Here is a 22,489-nt window from a genome sequence, read left to right as displayed (position 1 = left end):
ATCATGCTGTGAAATACCAATTAGACGCTCGAGTACTGACGACAACGTCCCTGCAGATGTCACAAGGTTCAACAAACGCAGTGTCTCCTGTGATCCTACTTACAAAAGTCACAAGATCACACATTCATAGCCAAAAAACTATAGTATTATTATTAATAAAAATTATGAATGGATATCTGCATATTTCTAAAAAGCTTCAAATTGATACATTGGAATGTGCCAATATTTATGCTTATGATAAAACATCTTTGTAATCTCAGGGTTTGTTGATATATAAAATATTAGATATTACAGCTAAAGAATACAGAATATTGTGCATATCGAATATTAAAATTAATGTCCTAAAGATGGCACCCAAAGGGAAATCACCCCCCCCTTTACATTTCACAAGTAGTTCAAAACATAACTTGTTTAACTTGTAAAATAATGAGTGACACAGGTGTGAAAAGAGACATGGGAGTGGATGATGAATGAATTGATCCAAAAAAAGGCTAATCTGTAATACAGGGATGGTTTCATTTTCACAAAACAGATTCCCTTTCGCCATCAGAACTGCTTTAATTCTACGTGGCATTGATACAACAAGGTGCTTAAAGCATTCTTCAGAAATTTTGGCCCATATTGATACGATAGCATCTTGCAGGTGATGGAGATTTGTGGGATGCACATCCAGGGCACTAAGCTCCCGTTCCACCACATCCCAAAGATGCTCTATTGGGTTGAGATCTGGTGACTCTGGGGCCATTTAAGTACAGTGAACTCATTGTCATGTTCAAGAAACCAATTTGACATGATTCGAGCTTTGTGACATGGGGCATTATCCTGCTGGAAGTAGCCATCAGAGGATGGGTACATGGTGGTCATAAAGGGATGGACATGGTCAGAAACAATGCTCAGGTAGGCCGTGGCATTTAAATGATGCCCAATTGGCAATAAGGGGCCAAAAAAACATCCCCCACACCATAACACCACCACCACCAGCCTGCACAGTGTTAACAAGGCATGATGGATCCATGTTCTCATTCTGTTTATGCCAAATTCTGACTCTACCATCTGAATGTCTCAACAGAAATTGAGACTAATCAGACCAGGCAACATTTTTCCAGTCTTCAACTGTCCAATTTTGGTGAGCTTGTGCAGATTGTAGCTTCTTTTTTCTATTTGTAGTGGAGATGAGTGGTACCCGGTGGGTTCTTCTGCTGTTGTAGTCCATCCGCCTTAAGGTTGTGTGTGTTGTGAATTCACAAATGCTTTGCTGCATACCTCGGTTGTAACGAGTGGTTATTTCAGTTGCTCTTCTATAAGCTTGAATCAGTCGGCCCATTCTCCTCTGACCTCTAGCATCAACAAGGCATTTTCGCCCACAGGACTGCCGCATACTGGATGTTTTTCCCTTTTCACACCATTTTTTGTAAACCCTAGAAATGGTTGCGGGTGAAAATCCCAGTAACTGAGCAAATTGTGAAATACTCAGACCGGCCCAGCTGGCACCGACAACCATGCCATGCTCAAAACTGCTTAAATCACCTTTCTTTCCCATTCTTACATTCAGTTTGGAGTTCAGGAGATTGTCTTGACCAGGACCACACCCCTAAATGCATTGAAGCCACTGCCATGTGATTGGTTGATTAGATAATTGCATTAATGAGAAATTGAACAGGTGTTCTAATAATCCTTTAGGTGAGTGTATATATACAATCAAAATAATATTAAATATACAATCTTGGGTATATAGGCCAGCCATGTATAATGCAAGTATCAACTTTGTCTTTTGTATTTCTCCTAAAATTTTAAATAACAAATAACAGACACAAATTAATTAAAAAAGATAATATTTCATATGGGCTAGTCTGCTATCCTCAAAGGTTTTTGTACTTTCTGTAATGTACATATTGTATGTTTAGACCTGGAGGCACATAATCACAAGCGAAAAAACCTCACACCACTGCCACACAACTGTGTGTCATCTGTGAGAGTGTGGGCAGATAGATGTGTGTGCTTATGTGCTCACAAATGCCTGCTATGTAATTTTGTGTTTTTTTCTATAGAAGCTGTCAAACTTATTGCTGCAGACAGAAAAAGTTACTGTAAATCCTACAGTACAGCATATTGTTACAGTTTTGTTATGTTTCTTGTCGTGTTGTGTTTGATTATAACAATTGGGATATGTGCAATGTTTTGATGTGTCATTATCACATGCAACTGCATAAAGTAATATTCTGAGAAAATTTGTAACAGCGTGCAACATTCAGTGTTGAGCTATAATAAAACACAAACAAAAATGCATATATATATACACACACAGAAAGATGCACCCTTAGAGAAGGAGAGCAAAAGAAGCTGATATGCAGCGACACATCGCGTGAGTTAGCGTTGGAGTCACTGCCCTGAGTAATTTGACATTTAGCCCCCCACACGCCTCCTTAGCTACCCCCATACCTCTCTTTAACAGAGCAGAAAGATCATGACTCTTGCATTGCAACAGCACATCGAAATTATAATATAATAAAATGTGTAATTTTGACAAAAAAAGACATTATAGGTACTGAAGCATATTGATAGATGCAAATCTATCAATGTAAATTTCTGCATAACAAAGACTCAGATCTGTGCTCAGAGATTTGTGGAGTCTAGAGTTGTGTGCGTATTAACATAAACCAAGAAAATTCAGCTTTGAGCTCATACAAATGTGTGAACAATTTGTTTGTGTGCATTTTGTCATGTTCAAAGCCGAACAAATGCATTAAAACATCAAAGTGTCCTGATAGAGAGATATAATATAGCTGAATTTTTCTACAGAGAACCTGAGCTGCTTACAAATCAAACTTGCCAAAGTATATCAGAAGCTTCCAAGTTAAACGGGTAACTTAACTTCTCATTAACCTAACTGTCATTTATAATATTGCTCATGGCATATACAAATAAATGAATTTGTGCGTTTGTGATTACAATGTTTTTATTTGATTTTATAATAATGGATTGGCTTCATCATCTCAATTATTTGTTAAATAAACGAACGCATATCGAAGGAGATTTGCATTATTTGTTTTGAAGTGCACGTGTGTGTGCGCACATGTGGCTTGGGTTGTCAGGTTTTGCCTGCAAGGGACTTACTGTCCACTGATTCCCATGATAAAAATGGCTTAGTAAACATACTAAATGAAGTCTTAATGGCAACCTAAAAATGCAGGGTTGGCTTTAGAAGTAGTGCTGGAGGACAGAAAATATTAGCACGGTTCAAAAACAATAGAAGTGAATGGAAAATCCCCACCATGATGGAAAAACAAACATGTGTGTGTTTTGGGTTGAGTGTGTATGATCAAATACGATGTGACGTTTAAGGCCTGCCAGAGGAACAGATGCACTGCTGATCAGACCTCAACATACACGCACGGACACACAAAAAACATACTTAACTCTGATTTAATCATACACATTTTCCTTACAAATATGCATAACCATTCTTCTTGCACATTCTGACCTTCTCTTCTACATGTGACTGAGCTCCTTGCGTCTGTACATCCTCCTGAATCCACTTTACCACTGTCCTCGGTCTGTAATCCTGTCTGCAGGCCATTCTTAATGTAGAGTTACATCACAACACCACAATCAAACACACACTAGATATACACACACACACTCAATGTACACACATGCTTTATTTAACTTCAAACACTAACACTGGTAATATGATGCCGGAAAAAATGCAGGACTATTCCATAAGTGGAACAACATACACACACACAAATAAATAATAATATTATTATTATGAGTGCTGCTTTCTACATTATTGTTCATACCTAGAATTAAAGATGTTTAAAACCCTAACTTCAAGTATTGAAGTATGCAAGAAACACATCCCACCTTTTGGAGAAGCTGATGGCGTCAATATTTGACGACACTTGACCATGCGTCGGTGTGTTGGCGCGGAGGGTGTACCTTTCGCGTCATTTTTTGACGAGCTGGGGACTTCAATACTATCAAGTCCGTTGCATTCTCTTTCCTATTTTCTTACCATTTTCTATCATTTTCGCGTCGGTTTAGGGTTAGATTTACATAATGACATCCTTACCCAAACCTTTCCCTAACCCCAATGCCAGGCGACAACTGTTTAATTTCGCGTACCTGGTAGTGTTGGGGTCCCCAGTGCGTCAGGGGGTGGCGCGAGGGGTGTGCCCTCCGCGTCAACGTGTTGACGCATGGTCAAGTGTCGTCAAATGTTGACGCCATGGGTGTGAGACCGTGTTAGAATAAAGTGCACTATAAGGTTTACAGTGGTAGCGGCCGGTGACTTCTTTTTTCGATGACGCACGATGCAAAGTTAATCACAACATGTATGTAGCCTGTCATGTGTGTGGTTCGTAATTTCAAAATATGTGTTTGAGTGAACCTATGTGCATCACGTGTCTTGTCAAAATAAGTGCCTGCTGCAGACGCGTCTAAAGGGTTTATGATAAAAGAGACGCTCGCATTTGCCAGACTCACATAATCACATATGTAATCAAAGTTTACTGTTAAGGGAGTGTCTTGCGTGTATTTTGTCAACGTGAGCGTCTCTTTTATCATAAACGGTTTTGAAGCGTGTGCAGCAGGCACTTACTTTGATAAAACACGTGATGGACATGGTTCACATGACGCAACAAACACATATTTTGAAAACACGAGCAACACACAAGATACTCCGAACACTTATTTTGAATTTGTGCCCCTCGGAAGAGCATTCACAAGCCGCAACTGGTTTACATTATTAGTATATATGTTCCCTGGGGATCAAACCCATGACGAGTTGCACTGCTACGGCAACGCTTTACCAAGTGAGCTATAGGAACACTGATACTCAATCTGGGAATTGCATTCGCATAAAGCACTTGTCGTTTTAAATCTGCAATTATTTACATTTTCCAGAAATCTCTTCACAGAGCGACCAGTGTCACAAGAAAGTCCTGGTAAGACACAGTGAAGAGGACAAGAAATATCTGTTTGAGCTTGCCTGAAAGATTCAGGTTGAGGCACCAGGGAACATCTCCTTAGAAGGACTATCTCCAGCTTCTGTTTATTCAGACTGATGCACTTCTGCTTTGAATTATTTGTTTGTCTTATGGTTGCTTAGAGTCATGGAGAAACAGCACCGTAAGAATAAAACATGGCAACAAATGTGACGTTACACCCGTGTGTATGAGCATGAGGCTCTTCAAGGTTCTGTACTTTCAAAAGGCTTTCAAGCAAAGTGGCAAAAGATCTATACATTTCGATGGATGTTCTCACAAAGAATGAATGCAATCTGCAAAGGATAATTGTGTGACTCTGTGAAATCAAGTTCTTTTATCTAATCGTGAGTTTAGGAGCATCAAAGTTTGATATGTCATTACCAGTGGCGGCCGGTGACTTCTTTTTTCGAGGGCGCTCGATGCAAAGTTTTATTCAAAATATGTGTTCTGCGTGTCGAGAGATCCTGTGTGCACCACGTGCCTTGTCAAAACAAGTGCCTGCCGCAGATGCGCCTAGGGTTTATGATAAAAGAGACGCTCGCGTTTGCCAGATACTCATATAATCTCATGCGTAATCAGAGTTTGCTGTTAAGGAAGTGTCTTGCGTGTATTTTGTGAACGTGAGCATCTCTTTCATCATAAATGGTTTTGACGCGTGTGCAGCAGGCACTTATTTTGACAAAACACGTGATGCACATGATTCACATGACGCAACAAACACATATTTTGAAAACGCAAGCAACACACATGACAATCCGAACACTTATTTTGAATTTGCGCCCATCGGATGAGCAGTCACGAGCCGCCACTGGCCATTACTCAGTCATGTTATATTTTCACAAAATGTTTTTTACATTATGCAGAAAGTTATTATGTAGAAAACAGCAAATCACAAAAAATCACTTTAGCTGTTTGATGTTTTGCTGCCATAATCAATAGTCAAAGTTCACAAACATCTCTTTTAATAAAAAGTTTGATTATCATCTGCCTGCCATAAAGTGCAATCCAAGGTCACAATGCGTGTATAGTTTTTTACATTACAATATAATAGGGCAGAATATCCATCTACCAAAATCCATACTATTATATAAAGTACAAATAGATGATAAACATAGACACTGGGACAAAGAAAAGAGAAAAACGTTTGCGTTTACAGCAGTACTGCCGTTTTGCTGAACCACACAGTAAGCACATTTCTACTGCTTTTCTGATTCCTGATTGCTCAAATACATCTCACATAGCCATAGAAAGAGATCTGAAAGTGAGCTTTTGAGATGATAGGGGTGTAAACTGTAAACAACTGACGCTTGACAACACACAACTCATTCCTGAGAATGAACAAAATCTCGAGTTCCTGTGAGAACACCGTTTCCACACTGCAGAACCAGAAGAGATTTGACATGTTAAGAACTTTCGCTTTATTAGAGGAACATGAATATGACTGACACAAAGGGAAAAAACCCTTCTCCCACCACAAAAACATTCACTATTGAGGAACATAAAGGCTTTCATTATTTGTGCAAAACCAGAAAGGCCAAGTTAGTATTCAGCAAGTTATCTGTGTTCAGCTGCAGAAAGTTCAAGTGGTGGAAAATGGTTTAAATTACCAAGCTGTGCGCCGCATATTGAACGTTCACCCTCCACAATGTGTAATGTTTGTTTTATGTGTTTATGTGTGTGTGTGTGTGTGTGTGTGTGTTAGGGTGACCACCCGTCCCGCGTAGCGCGTGAACGCACAGCGTTTGAAGCCCAATTCATGCCTCCCGCAAATTGAGACCGTGTCACGCATAATCAATGCTTGCTTGAAAAAAAGTTGGTCCTCTATATCCTCGAGCCCCAGGCAGCCAAACGAACATTACTAGACAGTTCAGGCTCGCTCCCCACTCGCTACTCGCACGCTACTGTTGCCCCTCAGCTGAACTGCTGACTAGGTTGTTGTCAACTTTTCGTTGTTGTCATGACAGCGCAGTCCGCACGCAACCACGCACGTGCATCCCTTTTAGATGCGCGCTTTCCAATTCGAAAAATGGAGAAAGAGACTGAGTCTGACTCTGCACCGCCATCAGCAATTAAAAAGAGAAGGTGTGGGTACAAGAAAGACTGGGAAAATAAATATTTGTGGCTGAAAGTCCTAAAGATGTTTCCAGAACACTGAACAGTTTTTTTTCCTGCGCCTGCCTTTACTAACAGGCAAGTTCACCATCCTTCCTCCCTCTTCTCGTTCCGTGAAGCCCTGGAGTTGTGAGTTAAGACTTTTTTTTAACTGTTTCTGTGTTGTTGAGCAACTTTAATTCCTGTTAATTCTATAATTATATTATAATGTATTTAAAGTTAATAAATATTAATGAAAAATAAATTAAATAGCTAAAGTAAATTGTAAGTGAAAGTGCAACTGTCAATCATTGAATGTTCAAAAAATTATGAATCTTTATTTTAAAAAATACACATTGGTTGGCCTATTCATGAGCATACATAATGTTTAGGGGAATAGGGCGTTATTAATATGCCATGTACACTGCAAAAAATGATTTTCAAGAAAAAAATGTCTTTGTATTTTTGCCTTGTTTTCAGTAAAAATATTAAAAAATTCTTAAATTAAGATGCTTTTTCTTAAGAAGCAAAACGACCCAAGAAAATAAGTCTAGTTTTTAGACCAAAAATATCAAATTTAAGTGATTTTGTGCATAAAACAAGGAAAAAATCTTGAATTTAGTGTTTTAGAAAAATGTTCAAGATTTTTTAGCTTACCCCATTGGCAGATTTTTTTGTTTTGTGCACAAAATCACTTAAATTTGATTTTTTTTTGTCTACAAACTAGACTTATTTTCTTTGGTCGTTTTGCTCATCAAGAAAAAGCATATCTTCATTTAAGAATTTTTAGATATGAAAACAAGACAAAAATACAAGATTTTTACATGTATGTGCTAGAAATGGGTAAACCACTATCAATAAGTCGGCCCGTGGGTCGGGTGCACCGCCGGGCCAGGGAGTGTCCCACATTGTCCCTCAGAAACACACCTCTTGTCCCCCCTTGGGCTTATTAGCAGGTGGTCACCCTAGTGTGTGTGTGTGTGTGTGTGCGGAGCAGTGAGTTTAATGCCTACAATTTATAAACATTTTTATAATCATTTTTGTTCTTGCGTTAGCCAATTAGATTTACATTTTCTAAATGATGTAACTTAAATTACCAAAAAAATATTTGCAGTGCACCACTAGTGGTGGTGCCCCCCTGTGGAGGTAGCTACTGATATAAAAGATAAACCTATGTGCAAATAGGATTTTTTAAGTATCTGCCATGACACGTGGAGTCAGATTTCCACTGAGAGTCAAACACACATACACAAAAACCTGATGCCAACACATCTTTCAAAGGTCAGGTCACATGACTTGTCTGCTCGCCAAACGTCCCACTGTGTAGATAGGAATACAAAAACAAAAGCACACCTCAGTCAGAGGAGCCGAGCACGCTGAAGGACAATGAATGGAGATGATGTCAGAGCAGGTGATCTGTCCCAGCTGAGGACATTGACACTCCTAGCAATGTTTCTTTGCCAAATCTAGACATCTTTTAATGAATGCTGAATACTGGATCATGATCCAATGATGAGCATGAATACTGAATACTGATGAAGGTTTTTTTAGTTGAAGATTCAACGGCTCCTTCAATAATTGTTTCTTCAGTTAAACAGTAAAGTATTTAACAGAAATCTTGGTCTTTTTCAGTAATAAAATGCTCAGGTGCCAATACTTTCAAAGTTCCAAAAGCAGATACATGCATCACAAAAGTAACACCCATGGCTCCTGATGACACATTACCATTTTATTAAGTGAATCAATCAGTCGGTGCAAGAAACTGAGTGCTATTTACAACATTATAACTGGTAGCATCACGTAACGAGGTCAAGCATGCCTCAGTAATGCAGTAAAAAGCATTCCAAGCTGCGCTTTCGCACCCTTCAAAGGCACAGTCGAAGGGTCGTCTGGGACAAAATGGTGTTGTATTTTATTAAACCAATCACTAAGTGTGACTCAACTGGCTGTGTATGGGATACAATTGCCCATCTCCCTTTAGAGTTTTCACTTCAAAGTCTCTGCCCTTCTAAATAAGTAGGGCACATGGATGCAATTGGAATTTGTTCAAAGTTTCAGACGCACAAAGAGGTTTGCTTGAGGCTATGGATTACCGGTAATAATGTTGTAAATAATGTTCAGAATTCTTCTACAGACCGATCAGCTCGTTTCATAATACCTCAATATATTGTAAGAAGCCGCAGGGATTACTTTTGTGCTGCCCGTATCTGTGTTTTGGACTTCAAAATACTGCCATCCAAGGACTTGTTTTTAATGACTGACTAAGGACAACAATTTCAGCTGAAAATCTTCTTGACTGTTCATCTAAAGAAACAATGTGGATCTTGGATGGCCTAAATTAACAGTCAATGTTTAAGTGAACTAACCCTTTAATAAAAAATTCATTTCTGACACTCGTTCAAAAGATCATAATCCATCACCATGACTCCTAGTCAGTGACAGTGATCACTTGAGAAACAATAAATGCTGTGTGACAGACAATGAGAGTTGATGGATGAAAAGATAATTAACAGCTCATTAGCTTTAGCAATCAGGCTAATGGCGCCTTGTCTGATTGTTATGATGCATTAGTAAATATTCAGGAAGTACTGAGGAGGATTCTTTACACAGGCTGAACTGATGAAGGTTCATGGGAAAACATGTCAACAATTAAAAACTACACATGAAAAACAGAGAGAGAGAGAAAGAGAGAGAGAGAGAGAGAGAGAGAGAGAGAGAGAGAGAGAGAGAGAGAGAGAGAGAGAGCAGACATTGTGCAGAAAAGCACAAGTAATGGCAATTTAAATGAATTTTTTTTTCACTTTATCATTTGTAAATATCTACAGCTGTATGAAATGAGCACCAAAGTGAGGAAACCCTCAACCTTCGCCAAAGCGCCAAGCTGGAGTTGGAGATGAATAGGGGCATGTGAACACGAGCACAGTTCAGTCTTTAACAGCAAGTTCAAGGAAATGTTTGGCAAGGAACACAGCCCCTTAAAACACCAGGACCCCACTTGGAAACTCACCAAAATCTGTGCACAGAAAAAACTCAACAAACAGGCGTGGACACAAAAGCTGTTCCCTTTTTAGCCAGACTGTTACATGCTGAGCTAATGGTACAAACGTGATGGGGTCACATGGAAAAAACTCCTGTGTTTGATTTTTAGACAAATTTCACATTGCATCTCCATTTTCTATTCAAGTCCCTATAAAGTCAGATATGAAATGTCTTTTGAGTTTGTCACACCACAGAAAAGTGGGTTATTAGCCACCCAAACAAATTGGATGCTGGGAAAAAACATCAAGTAAAAAATAGGCAGCATTTTCTACTCTCAAGCGGTGGGGGTGTGTCCGCTGTCGGCGCCGAAACCATAGCCCTTTTCACACAGACATTCCGTAAAATACACAGGAAAGGCATCCGGGATTTTTCCGGGATCCTTTTATTCATTCACACTGCCATGATTACCCGGCATCTGATGGTCCCGCAAAGACACATGACCTATTTCAAGTCCCGCCCTCTCTTCTACGCAGCGTCTGAAGTTTGCCTATTATATATTATTTCTCTCTCCAAGAACCACTCGCGTGCATTTTTGTTTATGATGATTATAAAGGAGCGCGTGACGCGCCGTTCTAATGCTGGTGAATGATCTCAGCTTCAGAGTGGATTTTTGACGAGCTCCCTGATCTCTGCTTTAATACAGTTTTCAGACATTTCTCATCGTGATTGTTTATATGCATTTAAAACCCGCATTTTGAGGAGCTGAACGATATATCTTGTTGGGATGACGCGCGGGTACTATTTCGTTTATTATAGCTCAAATGAGCACGTGACGCGATATTATTTTATGCTGCTGAATGATCTCCGTTTCAACGCAGTAAGTAACGAGCTAACTTACCTGATATCTGCTTCAGTCCAGTTTGCTGACATTTCTCGTTGTGAATGTTGTAAATCCCTCATTTTAAAGAGTTGAACCAACTTCATGTTGCCATGACACGCCCGTCCACACTACGGCATGTGCGTCATTGTTTATGCATCTTATTTATCATTTCCTGATAACTGCATCAATATAGTTTGCAACATTTCTCGTGGTGAATGTTTATATGCATGTTATCTCTCGTTTTAAGAAGCTGAACCATAACACTTGTTGTGATGACGTGCGCGTCCTCACTACGACACGCCCATTACGGCATTGTTTCAGCTTCTTGTTCACACAGAGGGTTACCCGCGTATCTGACTAGGTCCTTTTTCCGGCAACGATCCCAGAAGATTAACAGGACGAGTTTGTGTTCACACAGATGCTTGTCTGGCAATTTTAAGGGTATTTTCTGGGACCAAAGGTCTGTGTGAATGGGGTTCATGCTTACTCAAGGGAAAGCTACCATCCTCTCTCAACTTTCAAATACAGCTACAACCTGAATAGATGCTCGCGATTGTGTTAGGGACGGGGCTATGCGCATTGGTTCAAGTGGGTCACTGAGCCACCGTTTTAACCCTGCACAAATAATCCTGAACACAGAAATAGTGGAAAAACTGTTTAACGGATCTAACACTGCAATTCAGTACTACATAATTTATAGCCTTTTTTTGCCGTGATTAAGCAATACATTTCTAACATTTATAATGTGTTTAGAAACAATGTTCAAGATTGACTTCACAGAGACTAAGAATTTACAGTATGTTTCTCTGGATTCAGTGTGGATTAGTTGCTCCCCTAAACCCTCATTTAATGACATATAAAAAGTCTTGCCAGCATATGTACAATAAAATGCCTTTACCACATATAAAATAAAAATACCCAATAACCAACTCAAATACTTGAAATTATTATTGATGCAACAATTGACTAATAAACATAATTAAATTAATTTTCAACTTCAAAATATTTCACACAGATCAAAAAGCTTCATTTTAAATTTTGCAATTACAGCATTATTTTTGTTATTTACTTGCAGTACAATTCACTAGCCACGGTGTTGGCCCCCAGAACTTGGTTGATCTTTCAAGTATCTCTCATGTACTTTAATGCCCATAAATCCCATTCCTAATATACTTATAAATGCGCATGCAATTGCAACAAACAAACTGAGCAGTGGAGTGAAAACAGCAGTGTACCGCCGATATACACACAGTATTGCTGAAGCAGATCCCCATCTACAGCAAACGCATTGCAGGGGATAAAAGGAAAGCAGAGTTTTGAAAGAAGGAGATAGTCAATCAATGGGCCCACATGGTATTGATGACCCTTTGTTCAGCCGCTCTCTCTCTCTTTCTCTTTCTCTCTCTCTCTCTAAGACCTGCTATAATTGGCCGCTTCATATTATCCAAGAACTGGAGCACAACGCAGCCCAGTGCGTCGAATTACACACAAAAGCACATATAAACCAACTATGCAAAGTAACAACCGTTCAACTAAACAATGAATAACAATGAGGAAATATAATGAGGAACAGATTGGAAACGTCAGACTATTTACAGTAATTCTGACAGAAATTAATAGTGCAACGAGCGTGCTGTGTGCGAATGTGTTTACCATGAGATCTTGTAACGAGATTGCATTTGATCATTTGATTTGATGACGAAATGTTTGAACTTTGGCTTTGCTTAAAACAGCATTTTTAATAGGTTATAGAGGTTAATGTCATAGGGACGTGACCCCTAGATCCCACTGTTCTTCACTTTGGTCACAATCCATTTTAACCTTTAACCTGTGGTCATAACAAAATTATTGCACACAGGTCTTTGCACTTTGAAACACACATCACATTCTTCCTAGCCTCCAGAGAGAAACAAAAGTAAAGACTGTGTCAGCAAGATTACTGCAACATAAAAGTCAACAGGACAGCCCTTACACAGAGGTAACACCTCTGCAGACCCAAAACCAAGAAACACCACACATACACGTACTGTTTAATGTGTGAGAATATCCAAGTAAAGAAAACAACGTCAATTGGTGAACGAATCAGAATTTGTCACCAACAAAATGGAAAGTCATAAAGTTGGGATTTGTGTGCAGTACAAACAAAGTCATACATTTTTTTAACCTCTTTACTCCATACCATGAACCCAAAGTGAGGAGGGGTGTGTGGTGGTCAACCTCTTACCTGGTGGGGTGCAGTTCTTGGTCCCAACCTGCACCTCATCAGTGTAGTTGGCGTCAATGTCAAAATCTTGCAGAAGCCTGCGACTCTCCCACTTCTCACTGTCTTCAGCAGATAGCCTAGATATACCATAACCTGAAAAACACACAGTAAAAATCATTGTCATTAACCTCAGCTAGATTCTCTTATCAGTGCTGATAGGGAAACCATTTGTATGTGGTACTATAAAATCTACAGGGACAAACACACATTTACACACACAGTCTATTGAATACACAAAGTCTTAATGTCCTTTTCAATTATTTTTGCTCATTTCAGTAAGGTTCATGCAATGTAGATGAGAGTCAAAACCAACCTGATGTCACAAAATACGTGAAATAGTCACGCATTATTTTGCTCAGTTTGCGTGGCATTGTTACGTATTTCCACCATTTTACATGCCTGTGCCACACATTTCTTTTCTGTGTCAGTTTCACGTATTGGTTACTCAACTGTTTTTCCTATAGACCCCTTCAAGGTTTGTAAACCTTGCGCAGCATGGGGTCAAACTGTTCATACCATTTAGGCTTTCTAGTTTAATCTAACAAGGCTGAAAAATGAAGACTTACCTGAAATAAAGTGAGCACTACAAACACAAGCCTCTTCAATCTTTGCATTGTCCTAGTCTGCACGTTTAATTGCTTGCAGCCACATATGTTGTATTTTTTGTTTTTGAGATTCTGCAGGAATCCCGAAAAACTTAACGGCAGACCTGGTGAGATTTTCAAAGCCCAGACGCAAGTAGGCATTTTTGACGATACCGAATTTTACGCAACTCAATCTGCTGTAATTACTTTTCTGACCCCGACATGCGCACTTGGAAAAACAGTTGGGTAATCAATGCGTGAAACTGACACGGAAAAGAAAAGCGTGGCACGGGAAAGTAAAATGGTGGAAATACGTGACAATGCCACGCAAAACTGAGCAAAATAATGCGCGACTATTTCACGGAAATTTGTGAGTAATCACTAAATTAGTGATTAGAAGAACAGGTCAAGATTTTCACCAAACAGTCTAGATGTAATCCCCCGACCAGAATACAATATATCCTAGTTTCAAGTAAGCTTGAAACTGAAACCTGATTATACATCTTTCCTTATATAAATTTGCCATGGTAACCATATTTTCCACCAAATCACCACAGCGCCCATGGTGTTTTGGCAGAAATGATAGTTACCATGGCAAATTTGTGATTGTTACTATTAATATTACTGTGGTAACTTGCTGTTAGTCATCACTGTCATAAAGTGTAAAATGCATCATGTTGTGGGGGAAAACCATTTTCAAATTAAATCATTGCTGCTTTTGCCATTAAAGACATCTACAGCACTGAGCATGTTTTCATAAAATCCACAAAATACATGCACGACCCCACATTACGATTGATTTTACAGCTGCTTGCAACCCAAAATGATGTTGGCACCCGAGTAATAGAAATGTGGTTTTAAAACAAGATACATGAATTTAAAATGTGCTCTTATATGTCATTAAACTAAAGAGAAAGAGGATTTTGAGTTCTAATGCAAACTAAAGTATCCCCGTCTCATTCAGCCATTGATCTAAGAGGTCGGGTACCTCTCAATGCAATTGACCAGGTTTGACCGCTCCAGCAGTATTACTGCATGATGTCTCTTATTCACACCGAATTCACAGGGACACAGCGAGCTGCAATGTGCTACATACTGTTATAATCTCACAAGCTCCACAGCATCTCTGTTACCGTGAGCAACAAGAGGCCCCGGAAGTCAGGCGGCGAATATTCATGAGCGCCGTCTGTGGTGCAGACCAAAGCCAAGGCGTAATAGGAGTGACATCACACAGCAGCGACTCGGCCTGGGCTCGTCCGGGCGGGGGTGATTATAACGGCAGCGCTGTCATCTGGGTCACTCTGTCCTCAAGCGCCTCGGCTCTGCCCTTACTCCACTCCGCCCAACCATCTTCAGAGCACCGGCCCCCACTCACCCCTCCAGTGGCTATAAATACAACCTCTATTTTTAGAAAACAGAACCCACAAAGGGGCTTGCGGTCCTTTATGACGTGAAGCGTTTTTGACACTTTACGAAACAGTGATGAAACACAACTGGGATCTTGTTGTAATGCGTGGTTCTAAGAACCCTCTCTTCTGCTTCCAACAACCCAAGTATTGGTAGGGGAAAAAATTATCTAGGCAATGATATTCCTGGAAGAAACTGTTTAATAATTCATGACCCCCTGAGATGTCAAAAGAATCATGTAAAGTGAGGACTGTTGTGACACATTTGGAAAATGTGACATCTCAGTGTCTCCACACAACACTACTGCTTTATGTTACCTCTTCTGTCTTATGTTAGGCTTCTGTTTATGTAAATTTCAGGGGGAAATAACAAAAAAAAAACATGTAATTGTGCAGCAATAGCACTGTTTATTTGCATATGCTGTATTGTGCTACTTTAGCATCCGATTCCCTTAAAAAGGTATTTTCCAATCTGAATGGTATACTGTAGGCTGTGCTGTTATCTAAATCTGGCAGGGTTTACTGTAGCTGTACAGCATCGCAACACTCCTGCAATCCAGAATCAGCTCTATTAAATCCTCACCCAATTTCTGGATATATCCTATGCTACTGGACTCTTTGTACTTTGATGAAAAACTACTGCCATATAACCAACAAAATTATATATAAATTCTGTTATATAGATTAAAGGTGTGTTTTAAAGTTGAAAGTAATGACAATTGTATTGTTATTTCAACAGTTTAGCATCTGGTTAAAGGAAGGGTTAAATAATATTTCATGCATTCTGACTTATTAACACAGTTTAAGAGTTTTTTCCTCATGCTAAACATAGGCAAAGTGTCAAAAAAGCAGTTGGATGTGTTACAGAGTATTTCTGTGCCGAATGCACTTAGCCAGGGTTCGTACAAGTTTCGGAAAGTTTTTTCGATTACAGGTCCAGCTGACGCTTTAGAGGTACGCTATACGTATAACTTTTTTATGGGCACTTCCCACGGAAAACCACGCCCATACATCAATCAGCGGGAGAGCGAGAACCGAGGATGCTAAATTACAGGCATTACTTCACGCGACAGCTTTGTTTTATATCAAGTTTCAACAATGGCACTAAAGAAGAAGTGTGTTTTTGGATGTAAGAAGAAGAAAGCCAGCATTATGGAAACAATGGATATAGTTTGTTTATCCGGGGTAGCAGAGAAGTTTTGCGTGTGTGTTTGTTTAACACTGGAATTTACTGAAAAGTAAAAAGAGTTGCACAGACTTCTGTGTTGTGTTGGAAATACGCGGGTAAGTGCATATTATATAAACGACACGAACATGTAGTGAATCATAAGTTATCCAGTTAGTGTTGTATAAACTCGTGACTCACTCCTCCCGCAGCACGTAACTCCTCCTACAGAATTCTTTTGTACGTAATCGTAAAGAATCTGTAAAGCTGATCTGTCTTTTATAAAACTGATAATACTAAAGACTCTTCGGAGATATGAAGGAAGTAATACTGCTCATAGGTACTCCAGATTAACATCAGATATGCAAAAACAGCGTGTGTTATGGACGCTTTAAACTGAATTGCAGGTTGGTTATTTAGTCTGAGACACAACTGGCACAACTGTTTGGTGAATATTCCTCAGTATTTTTTCCCAGTGTCCCACTATTATATGCAACAAAGTGTCTGTCTGCTAATTATCCAGCTTATCTTCTATTCTGAAAAACATGCTGGAGCAGAAGGTTGCAGCTCCATTAAAGTGTGCCAGCTTCATTCTCTCTGACACGCTGTACAGAAATGGCATTACCTGTGCAGTGAGCCAGAATGCACACTGAACACACACACGTGAGGGGGGCAGGAAGTTACTATGGAGATGTGACGTAACTGAAGAGAGCAGAAGAAAACAGTGATGGCATCACGGCCAGATGAGCACGACTACACACTGGGTGCACTGCAGTACGTGTGCAAAGAATCAAAAAAGATGAATAGCTTAAAGAAACGAATTAAGAGATGAAATTGGTGCATCATATTTAGGTGTGTAGCTCTAATAATCAAATCAGACGTATTTTATCAGCATTTTAAACGTTTTTTTAAGTACTTTTATATGTCTGCGAGAGACATTATGTCATAGAGACAGTCTCTTACTCAGATTGAAAATACACACACATATAAGATACACTTAGGATAATCCTATATGCGCTAGATATGATAATACTGTATATAATTATGTAATTTATACAGGCTGCTAAGACAGCATGACATATAATTTGACAACCTACAGGAACATTTTGTTGCTCAGAGATTACTTTATCAAATTATGTTCATAAGGTTAAAAATGTTTCTTAAAGGGGACATATCATGAAAATCTTTTCCCCATGTTTAAGTGCTATAATTGGGTCCCCAGTGCATCTATCAACCTAAAAACCATGAAAAAGGCATGTTTAATTAGTTTTGGTAAATCATTTTCTGCAAGCATGTGAAAAAATAGGCCATTGAAATTTGTCTCCCCTTGTGATGTCAGAAGGGGATAATACCGCCCCTAATCTGCACTATTCAACCATGGCACAGCCATTTAATGTACCCAAAAATGGCACGTTTGCTCACACCTACAAAGTGACAATTTTAACATGTTATAATAAATTATCTATATCATATTTTGAGCTAGAACTTCACATATGTACTCTGGGGACACCAAAGATTTATTTGACATCTTTAAAAGGCTTCTGAAATGTCCCATTTAAGATTGATTTATGTATCAACTTCTTCATACACTTTATTATTAATATTAATGCAGCATGATGGTTACATTGTCCTACCCTAAAGATAAGCAAGCTTTTTAATCTCAATGTTTATAAAAAAAAAAACATAAAAAATTAACAAAAGACAAAAATGCTTCATGGCAAAGGACACAGAAAGAGCCGTAGGTGCCCCCCGTGATGTTCAAGTAATTTCAGAGAGAGCAAACGTGACTAAGACGCATTATACAACTTTCCTCTACTCGCTTTACTGCAGTGCTATTTTTGGCGATGATGTTTGCACTTTGCAGATGCATTCAAAACTGTCTTAAGTGACCTCATATTAAACATTAAAAACAACAAAGGAATAGTAGGTTTGAATATAAAACAGAAATATTAAACAACACCTATAATGTCTTAGCTGAAAGTGCAACTTTAGCATCAGTGTACTCACATTAAATATTTACCTAAATATGTAAGGGACAGCATATGTTGTAAATGGAAAAAGGTCTTATTTACATCTTGGTAGACACTTCTTGGTAATGAACAATATGGCATCTAGGTGTATGTGCCCCAGAGAGCAACAGAGTGTACTGGTCACCATTCCCAAAAGTCATCAATTAGTTATTTGTCATGCATCAAACACTATTTCTCTGCAGACCGCACACTAATTTAAGGATCAGTACTCACTCAAGAGTACATCAGTCAAAGGGCTAAACAAAGATCCATTACCTGGCAACACCTTTCTAATAAAACCTGAAACCTTATCTCGGTCAAGATCCTTAAAAAAACAGAACAATAAGGCCTGATTTCATACAGGTAGATTTTTAAAGGGGGTAATTATATAACAAGGTTGTTGTCCATCCTCTTTGTAATATCTGTCAGGAGACTTCACGGTCCACTTCACACAGCTAAAAGTTGAAAGCCTGTGGCCAACAGTGCTCTTTCTATGGAAAATGCTAGCAGATGCTTTTACTTGTGCAATGTGTTTTATACACTGTCAAAGAGGAAATAGATTGCTCCCTGTAGCCACATCTGCAGCACATCACCTGAAGACCGGTCCCTTAGAAGACTGTCCCAGATAGCAGCTGTTGTGTGGAGGAACTACACAGAAAATTCTCCTTCTCTTTCTCTCTCTCTTATAGATTCAGTGTGCCCTTACACATCTGACCCCATACTGTCAACCCCATGGATAAATATAACACTGCATGCTTCCACTCTGTCAAAACCGTAATTACCTAGTTTATCTTCATTAGCTACCTAGGTGAGAACTTGTATGTGGGACAGTACTAGTCAAACAAAGTTAGGGAAAGAGGAGAGGTCCAAACAGCTCAGAAGAGAAATTGAGGTTGAATTGAAGTTAAAGGAAAACACCGCAGTTTTTCAATATTTTAATAGGTTCTTACCTCAACTTAGATGTATTAATACATACCTATCTTTTTTCAATGCGTACACTTTTAATCTTTGTACAGCGCTTTGTGAATGTGTTAGCATTTAGCCTAGCCTCATTCATTCCTATGGCTCCAAACAAAAGTTTTATTTTTGTGCCACCATACTTACTAGTGTAACTACTCATGTAACAGTCCTTAAAAAGGGAAAACACGGAAGTGTATGGTGGCTTCTAAATTCCTCCCTGTTTGGAGCCATAGGAATGAATAGGGCTGAGCTAAATGCTAACATCACAAGGGGCTGTAAAGATTAAAAGTAAAAAAGATTGATAGGTATTAATTCGTTTAAGTTGTGGTAAGAACGTAGTAAAATATTGAAAAACGATGATGTTTTCCTTTAATGTTCCTTGGAAACACACGGCATTACATTACAAATGTATTAAAGGACAAGTTCGAAGTGTAAGTGTGTAAGCTTGAAGTGTAAAATACCGAACTTGTCCTTTAAAGGGATAAATCACCTTAAAATGATAACTCTTTCATTATTTACTCACCCTTACAGTATATTGTTCTAAACCTGTATGAGTTTCTTTTTCTGATGAACACAAAAGAAGATATTTTGATAAATGATGGTAAGTACATAGTTGATGGTACCCATTGACTTCCATAGTAAGAAAAGCAAATACTATGGCTACCGTCAACTTCTTTTTGGGTGAACTATGTCTTTAAAGGTGTGCATTTGCTTGAATCACTATAGATAAAACATCTAAAAATAATGATAATGTAAGATTTCTTAGATGATTTTATTGTTCGGTTATACTGCTTGTGAGAATTACTGGATATAACTAACTCATAACTAAGCACCCTGTTGAGCCCAGAAGTCAAGTTAACTGAATTTTTTTCATAAGTTACAGATTTTTCGTACACACTAAGGGTGATTTTTGTGCAACTTGAAATTCCCAACCCTGTTCAGTTGGTGGTAAATGCGTATAATCATTAGCCATTAAGTGTTTGGGCTGCACAGACCGATCAACGTGAAGTTCTGTGAAAGTGTTTAGTAAGCATTGGTCTTAAAACACTCTTGCAGTATTTTGATGTCATGCGCTGATCGGTATGCGCAGCGCTGCACAAAGTTGAACACTACAGGTAGAAAAGCACGGGTTGTGCAATGAATAGTCATATGTGCAAAGTTTAATTCAGGTGAGCACTTCAAGTGCAGATCAGGAGGAAGATTTTGAGTTTTAAGTTTAATTTAGTTTAGTTTTTATGAGACTTTCCTCCAAAAATAGCAACCTCAGTTTGTTTGTGCAAGCACCATATTGCGACGTTAAGTGATGTATTAAGGGATAAGTGTCCTCTAGCGCCAGTTATAGACAGTTTCATCGGACGCACGTGCGCTGACGCGTTACACGTCTGGATCCGAACTTTACTTCCGGTTTCGTTTTTTTTTTTATGGTCTGACTAGTTGCAAAACTGATCTCTTGAACAAATGCCTCGTCGAAAATAACAAATGTTTTAGTTTCCTAGGTAATCTATGTTATTTTTTTGCTTGCTATATAAATAAACTAAGTTTAAAGAACTTTGTTGTTATTTATTCTTAGTGGAGTTTACTGGAAGTTACACTTTTTACGTTTATGTTGTTACTGCTGAAACCGTCTATACAATCTGTTGTTACGTTTTAAGGTTTTTGCCTTATACATCAGATTAGACACATTTAATTTTATGAATTTGTAAATGTAGAAATGGTTTCATAAACATTTATGGTTTTAAAGATATTTTGGAGCATCTAATCCCACCCTTACCCTAAACCCAACCACTTCTCAACCATATACACAAGAGGTATAACTAATCAACCATATACGCAAGAGGTATAACTAATCAGAATTGCATAGTACCAAAGAGAAAATTAAAATTTGCACAATCCACATTTTCAGTTCAAGGTGCACTGCTTTGGAACTGCCTGCCAACTGAACTGAAAATGCAAACAAGAAACAAAGAAATTTGAAAAAGTGGTTCAAACAAAAGCAGGTTTGTGAACACTGATAGTCATACACAGTCTCAGCTTTGTTTTTTGTGATTTATTGTTTTACTGTTGTTAAAAAAGCCTAACCAGGGACTGTGTCTGCAAATTAGCCTTTGGCTAGAAGCCTATATGTAGAGCATCTGCTGCTTGAAATTGTAGCAATGTATACTGCATTGTCCCTGTTAAATAAGCCAATAAATAAATATAAGTAAAGCAAGTAAAAGTACAGTCAGAGGTATTTATTAGTGATAGACCGATATATCGGCCGGCTGATATATCAGGCCGATATTTGCGAGTTTTATGTGTATCGGCATCGGCCGATACATGGCTTCCATTTTCGCCGATTTTTTTCCAGCATTATTTACAGACAGAGTGCTGGAAGCCACAAGCGATTGCAGGTCATGTGACTAAAAACAACCAACCTTTCCATGACAACATCGAACAGCTGATCATAGCTGAACAAAGCGGGTTTTTATTTCTCATCTTTTATGGGGCAGTTTCCTGGACAGGGATTAGACTTGTCCCAGACAAAAATAAATGTAAGAACTGTCCAAACTAATAACATCTCTTTTTAACATGCCATTTTTTACATAATTTTTATGATGTAAATTAAGTGAGCAAAAGCAGTATCGGCTCCAAATATCGGCTCAAGAAAATCGGCAGCCTGTATCAGTCATCGGCTTAGGCTGATGAAAGAAAAATCGGTATCGGCATCGGCACTGAAAAATCCATATCGGTCGATCCCTAGTATTTATTGCATAAAACAGTATAAAAGTATTACAAACCATTCACGTTGCAAATCTTGCCATACGATTACTTTATATGAAGAACTCTGTGATCAAAACGGACAGTCAGATCTCATTCAAACATAATGACGTAGTCGGTCACAAGAGCCAATAGCGCTTCACATTCTTAGCTAACGTAATGATGCAATCGGTCACGAAACACACGAGAGCCAATGCCTTTTCACAATCATAGTGATTGCGTGTTTAACCTGTCTCCACTGACTGTCACTGAGGAAAAAACTAAATGTATTATGAAACATTAAAGTTCAATACCAAACATCTGTTTGCCTCACAAATAAACAAAAACACATATTCTATCTTATATGCTCTGTATTAGAAATAATATTTGTGAACTAAAACAACAAGGAGGGGTAATAATTCTGATGG

At 38.7% G+C, this 22,489-nt stretch overlaps 1 protein-coding gene across 1 annotated transcript in view; it reads right to left on the bottom strand.

Annotated features, from left to right (window-relative positions):
• slc24a3 (solute carrier family 24 member 3) overlaps positions 1-22,489 on the bottom strand; it is a 116,047-nt gene that overhangs the window by 53,926 nt on the left and 39,632 nt on the right. Inside the window, exon 2 of the mRNA XM_073873280.1 lies at positions 13,163-13,294. Within this exon, the coding sequence (XP_073729381.1) occupies positions 13,163-13,294 (132 nt within the window). The remainder of the gene's footprint in view (positions 1-13,162; positions 13,295-22,489) is intronic.

This window comes from Misgurnus anguillicaudatus, chromosome 11 (assembly GCF_027580225.2).
Source record: "Misgurnus anguillicaudatus chromosome 11, ASM2758022v2, whole genome shotgun sequence".
In the NCBI taxonomy this organism is placed as follows: Eukaryota; Metazoa; Chordata; class Actinopteri; order Cypriniformes; family Cobitidae; genus Misgurnus; species Misgurnus anguillicaudatus.
This window is presented reverse-complemented; position numbering and strand designations above follow the sequence as displayed.